General features: G+C 45.4%; 2 protein-coding genes across 2 annotated transcripts in view; both read right to left on the bottom strand.

Annotated features, from left to right (window-relative positions):
* Nucleotides 1-3,149, bottom strand: part of LRGUK (leucine rich repeats and guanylate kinase domain containing) — an 87,729-nt gene extending 84,580 nt beyond the window's left edge. Inside the window, exons 1-2 of the mRNA XM_040987473.1 lie at nt 3,085-3,149; nt 1,913-2,426 (exon numbers count right to left, since the gene is read on the bottom strand). Coding sequence (XP_040843407.1) covers nt 1,913-2,426; nt 3,085-3,149 — 579 coding nt within the window. The remainder of the gene's footprint in view (nt 1-1,912; nt 2,427-3,084) is intronic.
* EXOC4 (exocyst complex component 4) overlaps nt 1-25,261 on the bottom strand; it is an 817,909-nt gene that overhangs the window by 258,478 nt on the left and 534,170 nt on the right. The gene's annotated exons all lie outside the window — the stretch shown is intronic.

The following is a 25,261-nucleotide window of genomic DNA, read 5'->3' as shown; positions in this document are numbered from 1 at the left end:
TTCTCCCCAGTTTGATGCACCCCAGGAGTAGGCACTGCCTACAAGCAGTCTTCACACGTTAGTTTTTGTGGTGAACACCTCTGAGTGTTTCCTAAATAACAATCATTTAGCAGGTGTTGTTCAATCAATACTATAATAACAACAGCATTAAGCATTTTAATATAGGGTCTCACTTAATTCTGACTATTCTGCTATAAGGGAGCTATAGTTTCCACATCATGGATGATGCACAGAGAGGTTAAGTAACTTGTTTAAGATCACACAATCAACAGAAGGTTAAACCACACCTCAAACACAACTTTGATTGCAAGGGCAGTGCTTTGTACAGCCTCCCTTAATTTCCTAAGGACCTCTGAGGTCAGAGGCTAACTCACTATGGCCACTCAGTGATCACTGCGGTCACCACACAGCGTCACAGCCCTTAGCCAGGCTAAGACACACAGCACTGAGCATCAGCATCCAAATGTTTCCTTTTAAAAGTTTTCATTTATTTAGCACATTAAAATTTGATTATGACAAGTCAAAACAGAGAGAACACAAAATAAACATTAAGGTTCTGAATGCAAGTGGAAAAAGTAATAAACTTTTAACACAAGCCAAAAAACAAATAGCTAATTCAAGTCAAGCCCTTCCAAGGTTTGTTAATGGCATACTGAAGACTGATTACTATGGCACTAATGAACCCCACAGCCCAAGAACATGTGCTAATTAGAATAATAAAGCATACAGGTAGTTCATTTGTGAATCCCTCTGGGGTGGTAGCTGGTGGAAACCAGGCAAACATCTCAGAGTTACAAAAACACTGCTACAGTTGTGTAACAGTCATTGTTAATGGGAGCAGAGAATATCAACCAAAGGTGACCAAAATAATAACTTTATGTGCATAATTAATGTCCACATAGAAAGAAGTGGAAGAGGAAAGATAAAAGTGAGAATTAAAGGTGTGGGAAGAAATAGGTCAAGAGTTAAAAAGTGATCAAAAGACTGTAATGAAAGATGGAAAATGCAAACATACAGGTATAAGCTGTAGAGAAGGGTCAGCAGGGCACAGGGGGAGTCAGCAGCAACAGGACAAGCAGGAAAGGACCCATAACAAACGGAAAGAACTAGAAGGGCTGCACAGAGAAGCCAGAGGAGCATCCCAGAATGAGGGCATTGCATCCACTTCTCCATCTTCCAGAGAGAATTTTAAAGGATTTATACTACACCAAGGCAGAGGAATGTGGAGGGGGAAAACCTAATACAAACAAACAAAAAACGACTGAAATGAAGAAAAATGCTGACTGAGTTTCCTGGCAGCCACGGCAAAGAAAAGGAAGCAAGTCACTGTATGGTTTTGACAGAAGAGCGGTATATTATAAGCCAAGAAAAGGAAGTAATGTGGAAAGCGTCAGGAGAGAGAAAATGTGCAAGTGTGCAAACTGGGTGGTGCTCCGAAGAGCTCTGCACTAAGCCTAGAGACGCCAGCACCGCAGGCCACAGGTGGAAATGCTGCAAGCATTCTCCACATACTAACGGGGTCAGCTGAGCGGCTGGAAAGCATCCTTCCTCTGTGGGAAAGCCGTGCTTACAAAGATCACACGGAAATCATGTACAAAACTTTTTAAGTCACTCTGCGGGAAGAGTGGACTAGAGTTGTTGGGGGGACAGCGCCTCAGGTCACGGGAACAGGGGTTCGCGGTACCCAGGGCAAGTTCTATTCTGAGCACTGTCAAAGTGCAACCAGACAACCGTTAAAGCCTTAACTCGACTAACAGAAATCAGGTGCGTGCGTGAAAAGCACAGGTGGAAGCGACTTCAGGCGGGTGAGGGCCCAGGTGGCCCGAGCGAAGGGGAGAGGGCTCTCAAGGGAGGCGGGAGCAGTGGGCTCGGCTGCCCGGGGACTCGCGGACGTGGGGAGCGGGGAGCACACCTCCAAACGCGGCATTTCGGACTCTGAGGACTCCTCGGATTCCTGGGACTCGCCCTCGCCCTGAGCCTCGCCCTGGTCCTCCTCCTCCTCCTCTCCGTCCGCGTCCGACTCCTGAGAGTGGCGAATGAGCTGCTGGAGCAGGTAGGAGGGCGCTCTGGTGAAAGTCCCTCTCGGCTTTTGCCCCATGGGGAAAGACCAGCAAGAACGGTGCTTTTCTGGCTGCAGCAGTGTGGACTGGGCTCGGGCGCGGGAACTGCCCACGCCTCTCCAGAGCAGGGGCGCTCCCGGCCTCTGGGGGGCCGCCATCTTGTTGAGCGGTCGCCTAGGAGACGGCGCCGGGAGGCCGTCGCAAGGGACTGTGGGGGCTCGTGGGCGTTCGCGCTGTGCGGGCGCGGGCGACGAGAGGGCGCGCCGGAGCGGCTGCTTTTGCTGCGTCTTCACGGCTTCTCCGCAGCGCTCGGGCTCGGCGGCTTGCTGTCCCCGCTCGAGGCCCCTCTTAGAGCTTTGGGCCGCGCTTGGGCCGACCCGCCTGGTGCCTCGGCGTGCTCACCGTCCTGTCCGGCCGAGGGTCCGTGTGCGCGCCGACGAGCGGTACCTCTCTGCCCTGCCATGTGGGCAGTGGCGAGAAACTTGCCCCATACTTGGGAGAGCTTGTTTGTCGCTAATTTTCGTTTCTTCCTGCCCCAGAAATAAGTCCTGAGCTTGGGGGAGAAGAACCGGCCGCGGCCTCCACGGTCCGGGTCTGGAGGGGCTGCAAATGGCGGGCTGGCCGATGCTGTGGCTGAAAGCCTCTGAAAGCTGTTGCCACCCCGTACTAGTGGCATTTGTCAGGTGACTTGGTAATTATTTTCATCTTGCTGTTTTATAAGTTACTTTTGCAAGATTACGAAGCCTGTAGTGATTTTAGGGGACCCAGATCTCGTAGCCGTAAGTGCCATCACATAGACAACTAGACAAAAGCAGAGGGAAAATTCTGGTAACTATTACTGCCACAGTGGGGTCAGTAGGCTGGCAGGGAAGTCGTCCCCGTCCTTCTGGCCTGACTGACAGTGGTGGCAAATACAAAATGATGCTGTCGGAGGAGAGAAAAATCCTTACGGACGCCGCCCATTAACTGCTGTCTTGCTTAGTGCTTGAGGGACCATTAAAACTGACAAAGCTTCCAGAATTACCTTCCTTCATTATCATGCAAGTCATAAAGGCCACAGTGAAAGCCATCTGTTTCTGCTGGGCTCATCTTGCTCCCCGGTATTTCTCCATTTCTGCTGGATAGAGATTTCCTCCCCGGGCTTTGCTGCTAACACTCCTCCCCAAAAAGTGTCTGACTTCACCCCACAGCCACGGCGCAGGTAGGGGAGAGAAAGCCTGAAAATGGCGGACCTAGTGTGGCTTGGTGAATTCGCCATGAGTGAGTCGGCGTTTCCAGTGAGGGAAGCTGTACCAGTGTTACTCTTCAGTGTTTTAAGGACGAGTGAGTTGGGACCAGCAAAGAATGGTTTTTGAAAAGGAGGCTCATACATGCACACACAAAGGAGGAGGAAACCTGAAAGATTCTGTTCAGCCCATTCAGTGATGGGGCACCTGGTAAGATAGCCTGATATTCAGAAACCACAAGGAGGCACATTTCGTAATAAGTTGTCTGAGAGCCAGAACTAGTTAATGCTGTTCTATGTAATATGTGCTATATAAAATAGTGTGTATATATATACACACTCTTATATATTAGGGCTCAGAAAATGACAGCGAATATCTGACAGCTCGGCCTGTTGGCTAAGGAACAGCAGATCCAAGCGGTCTCCCTGAGGTGGCCCCTTCTGCTAATGTAGATCTAGGAAGCTTGATGCGTTGCAGCTGCCTGTTCTCCAGAGGGTCACTCCCTGAGAGTTTTATCTGCCTAGCAACCCAACCTTTATTCACCCAGGGATACCTCCTCTTTCTCCCAAGCAGCCCCAAGGCACTGTTCCTCCCTTGGACTCCAAGTAGTATATGGACTCCAGTCAGCTGGCCCTTCCCGGGTCCGATGGACTCTAGTCAGCTGGCCCTTCCCGAGTCCAATGGACTCCAGTCAGCTGGCCCTTCCCGAGTCCAATGGACTCCAGTCAGCTGGCCCTTCCCGGGTCTCGTGTTTTCTGTGACTTCGGTGCATCTGCACGTAATTACCATGTTTTCTTTTTTCCTCATGTTATTTGGCCTACTATCAGTTTATTCCAGAGATGTTAAATCTTCAGGAAGTAGAGGAAAAGCTTAAAACTTGCCTATGGGACAGTAAAATTAGAGTCTCAGAGATTGTGTATTTCTAAATGTTTTTGTCCCTTACCTACCCTTTGTCCAGCGCCTTGGGCAAATGAGACCCAGAGAAGTTTAACTGCTAAAAGCCAAGTATAGGTCCTAAAATTCAAATCTAGAATTATCTCCACACTCTCTCAACTACCACTTTAAATTAAGAGAAAATAAAGCAACACAACAAGGTATCAAAAGATAAAACTCAGCCAGTGCTCTCAAATTTAAACGAAAGATTTAGAGAATCATCTTTGCAAATGGAGTCATAGCATGTAAGAAACTAAATAGTTATTCTACAGAATTCCAAAGGCCTTGAAGGCCAACGACTTGCCCAAAGTCGGCTGACTTGTCAGCAGCAGCATGAGAGTTAGACTGCTGTTCAGCCTTCGTTTCTACTGGGCCACTGAAATGCTCCCTACACTGGAATTTCATTAAAAGAACCTCTGCTTTGGGATTCTAAGCATCAAAACAGAAGGCATTGTTTCTTCAAAGTAAGTTAAGTTACCAGGAAGAGAAGGAAAAAGGCAGAGGGAGCAGAGGTGAGACTTTTCTCATTAGCACAACACATGAAGAATTGTTCCCTTTATTCATTGCTTACTGTAAATCAGGCCTGTGCTAAGCCTGTGCTAACATACCTCTTGAAAGAGAAGTTGGTGTTCACTTTCCACAGGAGACAAATGGGACTTAGCAATGTTAAGTTCTCTAGTCACACAATCAAAGCTCCAACTCCAGGGTTCCTGAATTGAAAGTCCTGATCTTAACTATTAACCTTTCACCAAAAGTTTATTTTCGTAAGAGCTTGTTGTGAGGCACAGAGAGCTGGCCCCAGTGAGGGACTGAAAATGATAATTATGTGTGTATGTGTGTGCCTGCGCGCGCACGAGCCGTGTGTTGAAACAAGCGTGAAGACCCCAGCTAGAAGTGGAGTAGGATGAGCAAATGCAGTGGCATATGAACATGGTATGTTTAGTCTTTTGGGAAGATCCTGGATCCTAATCACCTTGACTGAAAAAGGAGAAAGCCAGGAGCAACACCGTGCTCCTCAGCACTGTCTTGAAAGGGCAGCCGGGTTAAGTCATGAGGGGGAGCCTCGAGGTGTAGAAAGCTGAGGCTGGAAGAGGGCCCTGCCCACCAGCCTCAACTGCTGCTAGTTGTGTCTTACTGCCTGATTCCTCCTCTAACTCTCCTGCATGCAGCTGGGTTCGTCCCCCAGTCTGGGGCCAGCACTTTGATGTCAGAACACCTCACCTCCCCTAGGGTGGGAGGAAAAGCTAAGCTGAGCACTCTGTGTCCTATATTTGAAGAGGACATTCCTGGGAGCTCTTGTGCAAGGCAATCAACGTGTGCCTCTTTTCCTCCATGTGCTGGCACCGCTTCCCCACTGAAGGAATAGCGTTGCTCTTCAGGATGGTGCACGGGGGCACTTTGAACCATGGGGACTTTAATGAAAAGCTGTTGTTTTTCAAAAACACCGTAAAATATGAGAAAGTATAGTATAAGGTACTGTTGATATGATAATAGCAATTACAACATAAACACAATGTTTATGGGTGATTGCCATGTGCCAGACAACTTTCTATATTCTCTACATATATATTTAATCACTTTTTGAATCCTTATAGGAACCTCACAGAATAGAGGTTAATATTATTGCTATTATAATTGAGGAAACAGGTAAAAAAAGGTCCAGTAACTCGCTGTCAGACAGTGGCAAAGCTAGAATTGATAAGGAAAGTCTGACCTACTAGCCCAAATTCTTAAGGAGAACCTTCCACTGTATGTAGCAGCTTTAGTAAAACCTTGGGAAGAATGTTAAGCATGAGATAATTCAATGTATTGGCTTCTTTTCCTTTTATGTTTTCTTATCTCTTCCTTTGAAGAAGGGATGATCCTTCATAAGGAAGCTGATTTTCTACTGTCTGTATACCTATTGGGTCTATAGACATTAAGCAAATAATTATACAAATAATCATTTCCTTTCAATTGTCAAGGATTAAAGAGGGAAAATTTAGGGGCCATAAAATATTACCTGGGGTTTAGACCCGCTATGAAAGAGAAGGGATCCTTAAAAATGTCAAACACTTTGAGCCTCATGATGGTTTTATATGTAGTTCATTGGACAAAAGCAGAGTGACAAATGAGGAATTGATTTGTAATTCTAGCATAAATCAATTGTATTTGTATTATGATTGTAATAATAAATTGAACTCATTGGAACTGATAACAATCACGACAGGGCTTGCCTGACCCGCCCGGTGTCTGCTAGCAGATGGCAAAGGCATTTGGGGATGTCCCACTAATAGATAACTTGGATCAGATACTGGTGTGGAGATCAAAGATGAAAGCTACAGGCTGAAAAGATGATCTTAAAAGCTCATTAAATAAATCTGTCTGAGCCAGTAAAGAAAGTCATTGCAAAGGAACTGGAAGCTATAAACTTGCTGCTACAGGTATTTTTTTGAATCTTTGTGTTCAGGTCTTTTGCATACCCAGTATACAGCAATCCCAGAGTTGGGATTGCTGAATCATGTGGAAATCTAATCTAGTTTTTAAAGAAATCTCCATACTGATTTTCATTTACTGTGCTCATTTACAATCCCACTAACAGTGTGTAAGTAATTCCCCTTGCTCCGTATCCTCACCAGCATGCATTACTCTGTGGTTTTGGATTTTAGTCGTTTGGACAGGGGTGAGGTAATATCCCATTGTGGTTTTGATCTGAATTTCCCTGATGTTTGATATTGAGCATTTTTTCCATCCATTTGTTGGCCACTTGCATTTCTTCTTTTGGGAGCTGTTGAAGTACTTTGCTCAAGTCTCCATCAAATTACTTTTTTTGGTAGTGATCTACCTGGACTATTAATCCTTTGTCAAATAGGTGCTTTGCCAGTACTTTTCCCGTGGTGTTGGATGTCCTTTCATGCTTGATTGTTTCCTTTGCTGTGCAAAAGCACCTGAGTTTGATATAGTTCCATTTGTTTAGTTTTGCTTGTTGGCAATGCTTTGGGAATCTTATTCAAGAAGTCATCCCTGGGCCAGTGCAATAGTGTAGTGGTTAAAGTCTTCGCCTTACATACCCGGGATCCCATATGGGCATCAGTTCTAATCCCAGCAGCCCTGCTTCTTATTCAGCTCCCTGCTTGTGGTCTGCGAAAGCAGTAGAGGGTGGTCCAAAGCTTTGGGACCCTGCACCCATGTGGGAGACCTGGAAGAAGTTTCTAGCTCCTGGCTTTGGATTGGCTCAGCTCCAGCCATTGCAGCCATTTGGGGAGTGAATCAGTGGATGGAAAATCTTCCTCTCTGTCTCTCCTCCTCTGTGTATCTGCCTTTCCAATAAAAATAAATAAATCTTTTAAAAAAAAAGTCATCCCCTACATCAATGTCTTGGAGTGTTTCTCCTACATTTTCTCCAGCAACTTCATAGTCACAGGGCTTATTATATCTAAGTCTTTAATCCAGCTTGTTCATTTTTTATATAGTGAGAGGTATAGAACTAATATCGTTAGTCTACATTTTCATCCAGTTTTGCCAGCACTATTTGTTGAAGAGATTATCCTTACTCCACTCTATAGTCTGATTCATTAGCCGAAAATCAGTTGGTGGTGTGTATGTGGATTCATGACTGGGCTCCCCGTCATGTACTGGTTACTATGCCAGTTGCATGCTGTCTTACTTCCTATAGCTTTGATGTCCGATATTGGGACACCTCCAGTTTGACTTATTCAGAATTTTGTTGGCTGGCTGGGTCTTTTATGATTCCATATGAATTATTTTTCTTTATTGGAAAGGCAGATCTACAGAGAAACTTTGTCCGCCGGTTTACTCCCCACATGGCCGCAATGACTGGAGCTGAGTTGATCTGAAGCCAGCAGCTTCTTTCGGGTCTCCCATGTGGGCACAGGGTCCCAAGGCTTTGGGCCACCCTCTACTGTTTTCCCAGGCAACAGTCAGGGAGATGGACGGGAAGTGGAGTAGTTGGGACATGAACTGACTCTTATTTGGGATCCTGGTGCATGCAAGGCGAGGATTTAGCTACTAGGCTATCATACCGTGTTCTCCCTATAAATTTTAAGATTGCTTTTACAAATTCTGCAAAAAAAAAATGCCATTGTATTTTGATAAGGATTGCACTGAAATTGTACATTGCTTTATATAGTATAGACTTTTGAATTTTTTAAGCTAAAGTTTATCTAAAAGGTGAAGAGATCAGATAAATGTGGGACGTGTTCAGAGGTGGCTCAAGAGGGAAAGCTGAGAGGGGAAATATATCTGTTCTGTGTCTGAATAGAGATCACCCTTCCACATTGCCAATCTTCATATGATCTTGTCCCATGTCATTCATTCATGAGATTTATGTCCTTTGATGTGAGGACTGCTGAAGGATGCAGATCACTGAGTCTGTAGTTAGCTCCTGCTGATGGGGACATTGGGTTTGCTTAACCTGGGTTTGGAATGTTCCTTCTTTAAGTATTTTAGTGACTTATTTTATCTTTTGAAAGGCATATTCACAGAGAAGGAAAGACAGGGAGAGAGATCTTTCATCCACTGGTTCACTCCCCAAATGGCTGCAACAGCCAGACCTGAGTTGATTCAAATCTTCTCTAGGTCTCCTGTATGGGTGTAGGGACATAAGGATTTGAGCCATCTTCTGCTTCTTTGCCAGGCCGTGAGCAGCGAGCTGCATGGAAAAGTTAAGCAGCCAGGACTAGAGTCTCAGCTAATGGATCCATCTCATGAATCAGAGAACTCCATTCAGTGCCAAGGGCTATAGCCTGGCAGAGGGAGCCCCAGTGTGCTGCTCCTTTAGGCCCCCTGCCCAGATAGCTCCTCTTCCGTGCTGGCAGGTGCAGCAGTCTGTCCCAGAGTGATCCTCAGCATGGGCTCCCAGTCCCCCCTGCCAGACCCACTAACAGATCCAGCTCTTGCTAATGCCAGTGGGTACAGCAGCCTGACCAAGAGAGACCCATAACTGCTGTTCTTTCTGCCCTCCATGGCCCAGCGGGCCACTCAGCGGGCCAGCCTCCAGGCCATACCATTAGGCCCAGAAACCCTCAGTGTGCCATGTACCATGCAACATTGGTGGCTGCCCTCAATGTAGACATTGTAATGGCAATAATTGTTCTGAATCATGAATAAGGAACATCTTTCCATTTTTTGTGTCCCTGAAGATTTTTTTCATCAGTGTTTGAAATTTTTCATTGTGGAGGTCTTTCACTTCTTTGGGATTTTATTTATTTTATTTTATTTCACTTTAATTTAAATAGTTTTATTTTTGATGATTACATATTTGATCAGGGTGGGAAGGATCCAGGGTTAGGGAAAAGTGGGTGTGATCATTGTTTCCAAATTTTCTATTTCTTCTTCCTGTATTTCAGGTAAGGGGGAAGATAAGGGAAGAAGTTGTACCCAGACTCCTGACCACCCCAGTACCCAGGGATGGGAATAGCCACCTGATATCAACCCAGGGTCACCAGTGTGGTGCATGCGCCAAGGGTTCTGCCCAGTGGTTTTGCTAGTTTTGAAATTCTGTCGATCTCACTGATCCAAGGGTGAGGAACCCTTTCCAATGTCCATTGGTTGAATAGTCCATCTTAGTCTCCATTTACCCAGATATTTGCTGTTCAATGCTTGGCTGGAGTAGTTGTCCAATCCTCCTTCCTCTACTATGTCCTCCTATGGTACCAGATGTTGTCTGTAGGCTCCAATAGGCTGTGATATCCTCCACATGCATCTGGGTCAGCCGTCCACTGCTCCATCTTTTCCATTGAGAAGACCCTGCTCTGACACATGAACTCTACAGTTAGGCCACAAATCCTGAGTGTGAGACCCCAGGTTCCACAGTCCCCAACCTGTTCCATCACCAGACTGCTGCAAGTCCACGCACCAATTCCCTACAAGCATGCCCCTGGGCAGTCAGTGAGCTTTCCCCAGTGTCATTGGTGCCCTGGGCCACCTGACCAGGGCGAGCAGGGCCCCCATCCATGGGACTCATGGACCTGGCACCCATAAGGCAGGCGGGCTGAAGGACCCAGGCCAAGCAACCCAGGTCCCACCGGATCCCTTGCCCCTAGGGTTCATAGACCCAGCACCCATCACACAGGTCTGTCCAAGGACCTGGGCCCCACTGGACCTCCCAACCCTGGGAGGTCCCAACACCCACTGTGCAGGTGAGCCCAGGAACCTGAGCTAGGTAGCCTGGGCCCCGCTGGCCTCCCCAGCCCCAGGGCTCATGGCCTGAGCTGCAGCTCCAGGAGTCAGACAGATGAAGGCCCCTCCTTTTCAGCCTTTTTATTCTATTTAGGACTTCAATTGACAAGGCTCTCTCACTTTTGGGAGGACAATCTGCCTTACTCAGTCCACTCACCAATTCAGACCTTAATTTCCTCCGCAGGCACCCTCCCATTCATGCCTAGAATAATGCCTAACCAGGTATCTGGGCACCTGACAGCCCTTCAAGTTGATACATAAAGCTGTCACAACAGATAACATCAGTGGGAAGTCTCTTAGTAAAGACAGGAAGACATTCCTTTGGGTTCTATGATAAGACAAAATGCTCCCATCCTTCAGTGTGTTGGGCCGTCCTCTCATGCATCCGTGCCTGGCAAGTCATGGTCTGTCACGAGGCAGGTCACTGAAGGTGTTGCAGTCTAGGCTGCACATAGCAAGAGCAGTGTTAGTCATGAAAAGAGCCACACCTGCATAAAGTGCAAGTAGATAAAAGCTAGATTTGAATTTCTTTTCCCTTTAACCTTGAATGTTCAAAGTAGAACAAGTCTAGTAAAGAGAGATCACACATTGAGGCCACACAGTTTTCTGAGTCACAAGGCACTAGCAACATGCATTTCTGGAGAAGAAAAATCTATAACCATTAGAAGAATGGGACAGGAGCCTGACCTTTGCCCTTTACTGCCCTTAGATACCCTGGTGAACAAGTTCATGTCTGAATTATTTATCTGATGTGCAGAGTCTTGCAGCTATAGAAAGCTCTAGGTGTGTGTGATATTTTCATTATATATGTGTGGCTTAGGGCATTGTTCAAAGTTTATGAATTATTGAGATTCCCTCCAGCAGCTCTCACTTTGTCATATTTTGATTTTTTTTCTTTTTTGTTCTTGACCACATCAAACTACTCAAGGGTCTTTCTTGATGGTGAATACATTCAGGAAATTATTTATGGCTTTAAAAAAATTCTTTTGAGGGCCCAGGACAATAGCCTAGTGGCTAAAATCCTCACCTTGCAACCACCGGGATCCCAAATGGGCACAGGTTCATGTACCTGCTACTCTACTTCCCATCCAGCTCCCTACTTGTAGCCTGGGAAAGCAGTAGAGGATGGCCCAAACATTTGGGACTCTGCACCCATATGGGAGACCTGGAAGAATCTCTGGTTCCTGGCTTTGGATTGGCTCTTGCCATTGTGGCCACTTGGGGAGTGAACTGGTGGATGGAAGATCTTTTTTTCTGTATCTCCTTCTCTCTGTAATCTGATTTTCCAATAAAAATAAATAAATCTTCACAAAAAATCATTTTGGAGAAATCTGATTTTAACTTTCTGTACAGAGGTATTCTTTTTTAGATTCACTCACTCATTCATTTGAAAAGTAGAGTGACCGAGAGGGGAAGACACCTTGATCATCTGCTGAACCATTCCCCAAAAGGGCACAGCGGGGCTCCTTCGTGCTGGCAGAAACCCACGTGTTTGTGCCATACTGTGCTGCTTCCCCAGGCACAGTGGCAGTGAGCTGTACTGGGAGTAGAGAAGTTATGACTCACATTGGTGCTCTGATGTGGGGTTCCTGCATTGAAAGTGATGGCTCAATTCACTGGGCCACTATATTGGTCCCTGAATTATTCTTAATATTAAAACATTTTATGTTGCATATTTTAACATTTTGAACATTTAACCCTATTTTAGTGTACAGTTCTATGGTGTCACATGCACATTTTCTTAAGTCTTATTTATGTTGCAGCCTACAACAAAACTTCCTTTTAAGGCTGAATGATGTTCCATTATATTTGTAAGGCGTATTTTGTTTGTGAATCTGTTGGTGGACACGTGGGTTGCTTCAACCCGTTGGCTATTGTTTATATTGCTATGAAAATGAATGCTTCACTTCTTTGGGGTATACAGCCTGAAGTGAAATTGCTGCATTATAAGGTCATTCTACGATTTAATTTGCTTGAGGAACTGTTGTACAGGTTGCTGTAGAACCCGAGTCATTGTTCCTTCTCAGCAGGGCTGGCAAGGGCTCTAATTTCTCCAAACCGTGACCGCTACTTCTTTTCAGAGTTTTGACTGATGCGGTGATGTTGCAGCTCACTGTGCCTTTGATTCACATTTAGCTAAAGGTTAGTGAACCTGAGCATCTTCGCATGTGTCCATTGGCTTTTCGTGCTTTTCTTTGCAGAAATGTCTATTCAAGATCTTTATTTTTAAACTGGGCCATTTTGTTCTTGAGTTGTGGGAGTTTACAACTAATCATTATTATTTAAAGACACAGTTCCAAACACCATAATCCCAGTGTTGAAATTTTGAAATTTCTAGAGATTGAAATAAAGTCCTCAAAGCAACAATACCAATGGATTAATATCAAGAATCCTAAAAGTCCAGTTACCTTTTCAGTTTTGGGTGACTTTTTTTTTTTGCTTTGGGTTAATTTTTTTCATTTTGCCACCATTTAAAAAAAGTAGTAATTCCCTATGCTATGTGTTTCTTTTTCATATAGTTTCCAAAACTCAAGGCATTAATTGTGTAGACATCTGCAGAGTTCTAATGCATCTTGTGTATTTCTTCAAACCTGACTGAGTCTGTATGCATTCAGACTTTACCCTTGTGAATGTTGTATGTATGCAGAGCATGTTGAAGGCTGCTCAGTAAATGAGGAGATGTTCTTTTGCACTTTGGAAATACAAGGTTTCTAGAGATCTTGCCTCTGCAAATGGATAAATATATATGCAGCAGTGCTCAATTGTGGGTTTTGACCTAACTTGTCCATTACAGTATCTCAATGACCACCGTTATAGAACTGGGTGTACACAGTTACCAATCACAGAAGTACTTGCTTACATATTTCACTTGTTGATCTGTTTGTGAATACATTTTGTCTGCTACTGATTGCTATACTTGTGCTACTATTTTTAGTACTTAGGTTTATACTTGAAAAACTGTTTCTACTGCCTGTTTTATTGTTAAAAGTGGCCTATCAAGAGTTCTGTCATGATGTTAGATTTTTCAAACTCTTTTAAAATGTAAATAACTAAGAATGATGTTTAGTCTCTCATGATTTCAGGTTTTATATTATAGTGTTTGGGATTGTGCGGCAAACCCTAGGAGTTCTTTATGTAATTTGAATATTATCCCCTTACCAGATTTATGCATTGCAGTTCCTTTCTACCATTCCATGATATATTGTCCTATTTATTGTGATCTTTGATTGATGCATGGAAAATTTTCATTTTGATATAATGCAACTTACCTATTTTTATATTTGTTGCTCCTGCTTTTCCTGTCTTAATCAGGAAATCAGACTTTTTCTTTGTTATTATTGCAGCTTCACCAAAATATAATTGAAAAATAAACTAAGAAGCACAACTTGATATTTTGATACAAGTATACATTGTGAAGTGATTACCACAATCAAACCATTTAACTTAGCACCTCAGTTTCTCTCCTCTCTGTGTGTGGATAAGATCTATCCCCTTAGCAGGATTATACGTACAATACAATGTTGTTAACTATACTTATCATGCTGTATGTATGTATCCAAAACCTTCTCATGTCATACAACTGAAGCAATCTTTTAGCCAATTCTCCACAATTGCCTCTCTTCCAAGTCCCAGGCAGCCACCATTCTATTCTATCACTATGAATCTGACTTTTTAAAAAAGTTCAAGTTATAAATGAAATTATGTGTCTTTTGGTGTCTGGTTTATTTTGTCATTGTCTTTCAGTTTCATTTATGTTGTGAATGAAATCACTTTTTTTAAAGACTTGACATAATTGTATCTACATGTCACATTTTCTTTACCCATTCAATTGTCATTGGGCATTTCGAGTGCATCTATATAATAGTTATTATAAATAATGCATGAGCATGGTAGTATAAGTAGTTTTTCAAAGTCCTGATTTTATTTCCTTTGCATATAAAGCCAGGGGTAGTATTACAGAAGCATGATAGTTTTTACTATTTTTAATTGGAAAGGCCACAAGCAGGGAGCTGGGAGCAGCCGGGACACAAACTGGTACCCATATGGGATTCCAGTGCCAACAACGTGAGGAATTTAGCCACTACACTATCATTCCAGGTCTTACTTTGCTTTTTGATTTTTTTAAGATTTGTTTTTATTTGAAAGGTAGAGTTACGGAGAAAAGGAAAGATGGAGAAAGAGGTCTTCTGGGCTTGGTGCGGTGGTCTAGCGAGAATAGATGTTCTTTGGGATGTTTCAGGGCTGTAAGTAATTTTCAGAGTCTAGGAAATTTGGCTAGTATTCGTATTGCTTTTGTGGAGGAGCAGATCATTGAGAGACTATTACTCCACAGTTCTGGAAGTCCCCAACACTACATCTTGAAGAGTTCTGATAAATTTGAAGATACATTTTAACACCTCACATAGCATCTATATTCTGAATTGAAAGTCAAGGTTTTGCCTTTCAGCTTGGGCCAGTGCTATTGTTATCTATTATGAGACTTCATGGTAAAATTAGGGGTCAAGGAGAGCTGTCCTAATAAATGCTTTCTCTGGAGACCTTGTCTCACTGGTCATCTGGAACAGCTGCGCCCTCTGTAACCAACAGCCAGCTTTGCAAGGGCCAGAGGCATTTGCAATCAGAAGTTTGCAATGGCTCTCCTGAGATTAAATATATATCCTAGGTGATTCTAGGGACCAAAGTGTGATAAGAGGACCGACCAACCTCTTAGGATCTTCTCTTTGGTCAGTTTTTTCTTCCAGGTTTCCCAGGGTGCCTAGTGGCTCTTCTTGCCTTGATTTTGCTGTATGCTGAGTAGTAGCCACATTCTAGCCAGCCCTTAGTCACTTTGTGAATGGTTCTTGGTGCCCTGGTAGAAGATTTCATGCTGTTTCTAACACCAAAAGCGGATGATCTGTCTTCTGTTGGACATAGGATGAAGTACTCTAGCTTCCATGGCAGCTCTGGGAATTATGACTTGCTCTACAGACTTGGCTTAGAAGCAGCTACCTTCGGAATGATCAGGCTCAGTGGTGACCTTGGGTCCTGATTCGACTCCTCAATGGAGATTCTACTCCCTAGATTGAGCCGTGATGCCAGATGAACTGCTGAGAGCAGGCTGGTTACATTTCTTTCACGGGAAAGGGCTTCTCTAGTTATGGCAGACAGTTCTGGTTTGTGCCACACTTATGTAGCAGTGATATCACAAGGAATGTTTTTTCATTTGCTGTAACAGGCCTCATTTTTTAGGACATGGAGATGTTTTCCCTTTGCAGGACTCTTCTGGAGTCCCACCCAGTAGAGGAGAGGCAAGAGAGTCACTTAAAAGTTTGTGCAGACATTGAACTCTTGGAAATTGTGAGCTAGGGACTGTGGTGGATTCAAGAAGGCTGGAAATCCATTCGTGTTTTTCCTATTGAGGGATGGTCTTACTACTTTTTTAAAAAGATTTTTGTTGAAAAGGCAGATTTACAGAGAGAAGATATAGGGAGAAAGATCTGTCCACTGGTGTACTCCCTAAGTGGCCGCAATGGCTGGAGTTGAGCTGATTGGAAGCTTCCACTGGGTCTCCAATACAGGTGCAGGGTCCCAAGGTTTTAGGCCATCCTCCACTGCTTTTCCAGACCACAAGCAGGGAGCTGGATGGGAAATGGAGCAGCCGGGACATGAACCGGCGCCCATAAGGTGAGGATTTGGCCACTGAGCTATTGTGCTGGACCTGGTATATCACATATTAACCTTCAGAATTAGCAAAAGTGTTGCTGCTAGTTGTAGAGCCAAACATGGGAAGGAATGATAGCTTACACATTGGTATCACAGAACCCTGAATGAAGGATCACAAGGGGAGTCCAACTACCATGCTGGGCAGATCATTTGGTGAGAAAAGTGCCCAGCTGAGCCAGCTTGAGCTCGGTTCCCACCAAGGCCAGGGTTGTGAGTTAGAGTAAGGAGGAGGTCAAAGAGCAACCTCGGAAGGTGAAGCTAAGACCTGAGGATGAGCCCAGGCTTTCCCTTTCCTCCAGAATCCATCTGTCCCCACCTGCACTGTCTGCGGGCTCCCTGAAGCAACCACCACCTTTCCCCAGAGCTACACACTGAGCTCCCTGCCATTCACTAAGCTGTCCTCCATCCCAGGCTCTACAGAATCCCTCAGCAGTTACCCCAGATTCCGCAAGGAAAACTAAAAATGTATTATCACCTCCTGCACGGCCCTGAGTTCTTTTCTAGCCTTATCTCTTCCCAGACCCAGTTGTTGCCAAACCCTCGTGTAGGTTTTTCAAAAAGTCCAGAGCTGAACTAAAAATTCTGAAGTTCCTTTATTCTCATCCCATACAGAAAATAATGGGGTTTTGTTTTGCTATCGATTCTTTCTTGGTTGAATTTAAGATGCAGTTTCGGGAACTGATTCCTTTGAAAAGAGTCATTCATTCAGAAGGGTGGGTTTTTGACAGGATGAAGCTTTCTAATCAGGAAGGCAAGAGCTAATCATGCAGATGAAGGACGTTTATAGCTTAGCTAAGTCAAGGGCTGCAGCAATACCTTATTAATAAGCTCAGGGCTGGTGGCACAGCAGAAGCCAGATGGACTCCAGGTCCTGGCGTGATGTGACTGCCATGTTCTACCTGTATGGAGAGCAAGCCTGCCTGCCCAGCAATAGGGTGCAGGTGTTGGAGAGGGGAGATGTACTCACAGCTCCATGCACTAGTTCATGGGGTGTCCACATCAGGTTTTTGGGGAGCTCAGCGGGTAGAGCTTAGCTGTGGTTCTTACAGACCTCATTAGGGTTTTTTGTGTCCAGGAAGATGGGCTAGGGCTCCACACTAGGTCCTTCTTTGTAACTCTAAACTGAGGTTGAGGTTGGGTGAACTCATGCCCAATAGGACAATTGATAAATATCCCATTCAAAGGACGAAAGGATCTAGTGTCTCTTCTGAAAGGTAGAATATTTATGAGGGACAGGCAGCTCAAGGGGCAGCACCCTGAGAAACACCGTCCTTCAAGACTATATCAAGGTCCTGGCATAGTGCTGTAGCAAGATAAACTTCAACTGTAGTGTTGGCATCCCATATGGGTGTGGGTTTGTGTCCTGGATGCTCTGCCTCTCATGCAGCTCCTTGCTTATTGCCTGGGACATTAGCAGAGGATGGCCCAAGACATTGGGACCCTGTACTCCTGTGGGAGACTCAGAGGAAGCTCCTGGGTCCTGCTTCATATTGGCTTAGTTTCAGCTGTTGCAGCCAATTGGGTGGTGAACCAGCAGATGGAAAGATGTCCCTCTCCATTTCTCCTTTCTGTCTATAAAATCCACCTGTCAAATAAAAATATTCTATCACCCGGTCTTTCTGTAAATCTTCCTTTCCAATAAAAATTAATCTTTTAGAAATAGAAGTTATAGTTATTTAAAAATAAATCATCAGATGTTAAAATAAGTAAATAATTGTTTAAAGAAGACCACCCAGAACCCACTGTCCTGTGGCAGATTTCTCAGGATTGCCGTACACCTGGGAGCGTGAGGGCTTGAAACTGAGTGGTGACACATGTTCATGACCTAGGGCTGACTGGAAGACTATGGGTTTTCCACCTTTTTGGAAATGAACTTAAAAACAAGTAGCTCCAGCACTTGTTAAATATGGAACAACACTTGGGTTCTGCCATCCCCACTGGGAGCTGAGAGCCCCTTTTTCAGATGCAGCTGGAAATGGGGTCTGATCTTGATGATCCTACACCCTAGGAGCAAACTCTCCAATAAAGCACTGGTCCTAGGGTGGGGACTTGGTGCTTACAGTGCGTGTTGAAAGGTGACTTCTGTGCTTGCTTGCTGAGAAGTGTATGTGGTCTACTTTTGTTTGTTTAAATTTTCATCTCATTTGGAAGCCAGAGAAAGAGAAAGGGAGGGAAGGAGGACAAGAGAGTAGCCTTTCAGCTGCTGTGTAACTCCGCAAACGCTCCTAACAAGCAGAGCAGGGCCAGACTAGAGCCAGGCACCTAGAGCTGCATCTGCTTTGCCTACATGGACAGCAGGAAGGGCTAGGTCCATCTCCTGGTGCCTCCCAACTGTGCAAAGGCAAACAGATCCCGAGTTCTCACCAGGAGTTCTGTCAGGACTGTGGGCCTCCCAGATGGAGACCTGACTGCCTTGCCACGTTTTTCCACCTGCTGGCAAGTGTGGTGGGAGGCACACAGCACCATCTCCTCTTACTGCAGAAACTAAGCAAGCCACCTTTGCTCAGTCCTCAGAGTGGGTGCAGGGTTGGAGCAAGTTGTTTATGTGTTCCCTTCCGACTTGTGAGTATGGTCTGGGATGGTACACATCCATTGCAAGGGGCTCGGTGATCCCAGCTGGCTCCTCTGCTGCAGTGACTCAGGGCAGCAGAGATCCAGGGCCCTCATAGTGTTGCAGAGTGGCCAGAAGGACAAAGCGATGAGGATTCACTCATGATTCATTCCCACCTTGGTTTCCCTGGCCAGCATCACCGCTGAAAGAAGAAACAACTCTCCCCACCTCCCTGGGGCATGGTGAACCACAGATAATGATTGGACTTGGCCAACTGAGAGTGGCATGTGGGAACTCAGCTCTGATCTAGGAAAATGAAGCACAAAGGTGATATTTTTCTCACTTCAATTCCATAGAGCAATTTGTGGCCTTATTAGAAACCCGTGGTCTGACATTCCTTGGCCTGAGTGGGGAAGAGAAGGACAAGCTCAAAGCAAGGCAGACAACACTCAGGTCTGTGAAGGCCTGGGCTCTAAAGGGCACAGACACCTTCAGAGTGATTGAGATGCACATAAATGCACTTGCACACAATGAGATGCGAAACCCTCACTGAGAGAAGGAAAGGAAACCACTGGAGGCCCTGATCCCAGGGCTGTGACCCTCCGAGAGGGCAGGGCTAAAGTTGCTGGTAAATCAGATATCCCCATATCATAAGTGATTGCCTTGGTCATGCCAACTGTGCTGATGCCCTGCCAACAGGCTGCACAGCTTGGCTGTGCTCATAGGCTCCCTCTTTGTAACGGCCAGTTTCCTGGACATGAGGCCAAAAGCTTGAAGAAATAGACAACCTAATAAATATTTATTATGTATATCTAATAGTTATTTGCCAGGCACTAAACACCTTTCATTTTATACATCAATACTGTTGAGTAGGAGCTATTATTATTATCCCATTTCACAGATGAGTGATGAAAGAAAAATTCTGAGGTATACTATATTTAATTACAGGGTTCATAGAGGATGCATGGGAGCTGAGATAAGGGGGCTAGCCAACAGCTGCGAGCAAAATCAATTCAAGACTCTTCCACATTCCTGGATGTCTGTTAAAACCCTGATTGGAATCCAGTCGGGGCTGACTGCCGTGGCCTCTGGGCCTGTTGACATACAAATTTTCCACAGTCTGACTTCAGCTCCTCCTTGTAGATTGCCTTTCCCATCCCAGCTTCCCCTGGATCCTTGTCCTACCATCTCACTTATCTGTAGCCAGGGCAGGTTCAAGGTAAACAGCTCTGGTTGCTTCCCTCAAACTTTAACTCCAGGAGTGTGCATGGGGTGAGCGCCTGGCTCACTAGTTAAGACATGTTACAGAGGCCCCCCATCTCGTGCTGGAATGCCTGGTTCGAGTCCTGGCTCCTCTGCTGATGCACACGTGTGAGGCATCAACAGGCAATGACCCAAGTCCCTGTGAGCCTGGCACCCCTGGAAGACCCAGATGCCACCCCTGCCTCCTGACTAGCCTGGCTCAGCCTTGCATGTTTCCAGTGTTTGGGAAGTGAGCCAACAGATGGAAGGTCTGTTTCTCAGCCTTTCAAATAAGACAAATGTTTTGCGGAACACTCAGATCCTGGACTAGAAGCACTGCTGCGTGCAGGTGGCTTCACAAACTTGTCCCAGGAGCTGGCCTTTTTTTCCTAGTGAACATATATAATAGTTTGAGGTCAGTGCTGCAGTGTCATGGGCAGAGCTGCCACCTGGAATGCCAGCATTCTGTATGGACATCACTTCATGTCCTAATTCTGATCCAGCTCCAAACTGAAGGCCTAGGAAAATGTGGAGGGTGGCCCACGTATTTGAGCCCCTGTACCCATGTGGAAGAAATGGAATAAGCTCCTGGCTTCAGTTTGGCCCAGCCAACAGATTAAAGCTCTCTTTCTTTCTTCCTTTCTCTCTGTAAGCTCTATCAAATAAATAAAGCTTTAAAAAATATCTGTAACAATCCAATACACCTTTGTTCTCAAGAGTTTGGGCATTGAGGCTTAGGGAATGGAAGAACTTCAAGCTCCTTAGAAAAGGTGATGGAGGCTGGCCTAGTCTGTGATGCTGTGACACAGGAGGCTGCTGGTTCGTGTCTTGGCATCTCCTCGACTAATCCAGTTTGTGCCTAGTGCACCCAGGGAAGCAGCAGAATGACCCAACAGCTTGAGCCCCAGGCACCCACGTCCTAGACCTGTATGGAATTCTGGGCTCCAGGCTTTGGCCTGGTCCAAGCTTAGTCTTTGGGACCGTTTAGGGAGTGAACCAGTGAATGAAAGACCTTTCTTTCTCTTTTGTCTCTCAAAATAAATTTTAGGGGCCCGGCGTGGTGGCACAAGTGGTTAAGGTCCTCGCCTTGCATGCCCGGGATCCCATATGGGTGCCGGTTCTATCCTAGCAGCCCCGCTTCCCTTCCAGCTCCCTGCCTGTGGCCCGGGAAAGCAGTCGAGGACGGCCCAAAGCTTTGGGACCCTGCACCCACGTGGGAGACCCAGAAGAGGCTCCTGGCTTCAGACCAGCATGGTATCGGCCATTGCGCTCACTTGGGGAGTGAATCATCAGACGGAAGATCTTCCTCTCTGTCTCTCCTCTCTGTATATCCGCCTTTCCAATAAATAAATAATAAAAATAAATCTTTTAAAAAAATAAATTTTAGATTAACTGTGAAAAAGGATGAAGTTCATTATGTACTGCTCCCCAGCCTGGCACTTTGGCAACTTGAGTTTGTTAAGCTGCAGGAATTTGAAACTATTGTGCTCAGGGAGGATGCTCTGATCTTCCTCTTTCCTGTAACGAGTCATAATACATAGGAAGGTGTTTCTGACCTCCCCTGTAAGCAGGTCTGAAGACCGCCCCCCCACTTGTGAGGTGCGCTCCCGGTACTTGGAGAGATGCTGAGGACAGTGAAGAAAGAAACCTTCCTTGCCAAGTTTCCCCCAGTGAACTCATGCCTGTGCTTCTATTTCTCCACCATCTCCTGTCTTCAGCAACCCCAGGACCTGGTGAACTATATCTCTGTGCTTTCCTCTTGTTAATCTGTCTTTCAGTAACAATGCTGGCCAATGAACCCAAGATGAGTAGAAGGAAAGATCAATGCCTACAAAGGTTTAAGGTGACTCCAAGATCAGTATGGCCAGCAGAGATGGACCAAATGTTAGACCTGAAACATTCAGTCTATCACAAGGCTGGCCTCAGCAGCCCAGATGTGAGTCATTTCAACCAGACCTAGATGTGTTGGCCACAGTAAAGTTCCTGCAGTCAGGGTAAGTAGCAGAAAAGGGAATTGGGGAACAGCAGTCCCCAATTTAGTGAAGGAATGGCTCCTGCAGGAGGCGACAGGCACCAGACAACTAGAAAATATCACTTGGAGCTGGTCAGACTTGTTGTGTGAGAGCCACCTTTCACATTGCCTCCTGTGCATGGTTTGTCTCAGATTAAAGAACCTAGAAGGGTTCTGAACATGAATTTTGATGGTGGGTGGAGCCTGGCCACATCCAGGATCTGAGGCAGAACCTTCAACCTGAGCCATAGTTTCCGCTTTAAAGTGAGGATGATTGTAACATAGGATGCTTGTGAGCACTGGATGAATAAGGTGGACAGAAAGCTCTTAGCACAGCATCTGACTCGTGTTATGCGTTCGAGAAATAACATGCTAGCCATCAGGAATTAACAACTGCAAAACCCAGCTGTTAATGGTTTCTTGATCTCACAGTAAATAAACCCTCAGCTGGTAGGTACTTGAGGAAGTTTGGGATGAGGAGACCTCCAGTTTTTCTGTTTCAAGTTTGGTTCCTCCTGGAGTTGCAATTGCAAAATCAGTAAGAATCCGAGGCCACATTTCTGAGTGGGATCCAATAAAAGGGAGGTGTACTCAGCAGAAAGCCCCTAACCTCATTGTTTTTATCCACTGCTGTGTACAGAGATGCAGTGTGTACAAAGGTGAAGAATAGATGTGCAACTCTGATGCTACATTGCACTCTTGGGTTCCAGGGGACTCCTGCGACAGGTGTGTGAAGTGCCTGGCAAGCTTCTTAATTGCAGACCTGCCTTTGGGGCAGGGATCTTAAAGCATGCTCTGAAATTGGGCACATCTGATCACACACACCTCATCTCTTTACCTGAAAGTCTGTCTTTGTGTTTGCCTCTGAGTTCACTTTCAAAGAAATTTCTAGCTCCATTCCAATGGTTTTTGCATCTCATTACACTTGTGATAATTAGCTCTATCTCATTACATCCTGGCCCAGTTGGAATACGATTAGTTGTTTTCAGGTGTAAACCTGTGGTATGCATCTTACTACACCTCTTCAAAATTCCAGGCAGCTCTACCATCTGAGCCAAATTAGGGCAACTGCTTCCAGCTGTGTACAGTTCATTACTTCCACTTCAGGAAGAAATTCCACTGTATTTTACATCTGGTCATGTACTTATTAATTATATACTTCTTGTAACCACTGTGACTAGTTAGGAGAGCAGAACCCTTCCGCAGAGCCGAGTGACCGTGTACTCTCATTACCCTCCCTCCAAGTTGTGCTCCATGTGTTGGACATTCCTGCTCAGGCGTGTGTCTTTCAGCACATGCTTTGCTTTTCAGGCAAAATTTGGTTGATCAGGAGACGCCCGGCCTACTAGAACACGTCCTTTTATGGCCTTCTGGTCACATTTACCCCAAAAGGAGTGACCCTTGCTTGAGCCTACTGGGCCCTGGTCTTCACCTATGAACCATCTATGCCCTCGTCTTACAGAGGTCGCCCCAGCTGAGCCGCACAGTGCGGCGGTTTCACAAGGCAGGCAGTCAGGGCTTGGGTGAGCTCAACACTAGTCGTTCTGCAATGCAGCCCTGTCTTTTTAGCTGTCTCTGTAGCTGTTGCTACACTGGCTTCCCAGGATACACCTGTTGCATCCAGGCCAAGGGCCTATTTGTGTTTCGAATTGGGGTACTAACCCCTTTCCAACAGAGAGGTGGAAGGCAGGAGAGAGCTGATTCTACCATGGGCTTCTCTTTGGCAGACTGTCCCCTCGCTCAGCTGGGATGTCTCCGGATTACTTAGAGGTGCTGCTTCTTTTCCTGTTGATAAGCAACCCTTGACCCACTCATGATGGGTGTTTTCCTATGTGCAGGTCTACCATGTGGGTAACTGGAGCTCAAGCCCTTGGGTCACTCTCTGCCCACATCTGTTCATGGGTGTTCTTTCACAGCCACTCTCTCTGCGCACAGTAGTTGTCTCTGGTTACTGTTTCTATAGGAGGTAAGAACCTGGGCTGGAAATCAATCATTGGTGGTCATGTTGGTCCCTTTTGAGACCTGAGAGACTGGAATCCATTGGTTCCATCAAGAAACATCTAAAGGTGAATCTCCAGGCTGCTCCAGCCACTGATGACATAGTGTGTCATCTTGGTCCCAAGATTCTGGAAGGACAAAGCGGAGAGCAGTGGCAGAAGTCAGGCCGATGATGCATTCCTAGGAGATATCTCCCCAAATGGAAGAGTATTGGAGCCTGTGGGGAGCACCGTGGGCTATGCCCAGAGCATAATGGAGAAAGCTGCTGTAAGAAGCAGATGAAGTCATAGCTTCCATGGGACTGAGGTCTAACTCTTAGACTTGTCACTGCATAACTCGTCCTTGCCACAACGGAAAGCTGGGCCTTTGAGTGAACCAGCAAAGGAAAGCATTTGTGGATGTGACATGGCAGAGCCAATTACTAATTACTAGAGTGCCCATTCAGTGTGTTTGTGTTGGAGTTTTTCCTTTCAATGCTATCTGAAACACAAAGTCAGGATTATTGAGCATGGAAAATACTAAAGTACAGATGAAGTTCTGGAGAGGGGCTGAGGCCTCTGAGATGAGGTCATTCAGTAAAGGGCCGGACTCTAGGCAGAGGGTTGTCACAGCTTCTGTGGGATGGCTATCTGAGGAGTGTGGGCTATAGGAGTTTGGGTCTGTTTTCTGGGCTGATAGGGACCCACTCAGCAGTGAACTTGTCCTTTGGTGCTTGGAGGCAGGGCTTGTCCTCTTGGGGCAGGGACACTTGAGGTATGCATTCTCACTGGATCATCAAGGGTTCCCAGCTGTGAAGGAGATATATTTGAAATGTGCAGGAATAAACACAGTGCACTAGGATGGAAGTCCCTGCAGAAACTGTGTTCTAAACAAGTGCTTCTGGAGTGAGGGGATTCTAGTCAGCGTCCCGGTGAATGAGTACTCCCAGGGTGAGGGGGCATACCGATTGGCTTGTGTTGGTGAATGAGTGCTCCTCGTGATTGTTTTCTGTTTGTTTGCCAAAAATGTGTTGGCTACAGATGTGTGAGTTCATTTCTGGGATTTGTTCTGTTTCATTTATCTTCGTGTCTGTTTTGATTGTAACTACCTTGTAGTACATCTAGAAGTCTGATATTGTGCTGCCTTCAGATTTGTTTTTGTTGTTGAAGATTTCTTTAGCTATCTGGGCCCTCTTGTGTTTCCATGTGAATTTCAGCATTATTTCTCTAGATTGTAGAAGAATGTCATGGATATTTTGATTTGGATCACATTGAATTTATAAATTGCTTTTGATAATAAAAATATTTTCGGTATCCTACTGATATATGAACAAACATTCAAGATTTTTCCATTTGGGGGATATTTTATTATTTCTTTC

Source organism: Ochotona curzoniae, unplaced genomic scaffold (assembly GCF_017591425.1).
Source record: "Ochotona curzoniae isolate NIBS_2020 unplaced genomic scaffold, NIBS_Ocur_1.0 contig_4692, whole genome shotgun sequence".
In the NCBI taxonomy this organism is placed as follows: Eukaryota; Metazoa; Chordata; class Mammalia; order Lagomorpha; family Ochotonidae; genus Ochotona; species Ochotona curzoniae.
Note: the sequence above shows the minus strand (reverse complement) of the source record. Positions and strands in the feature narration are given on the sequence as shown.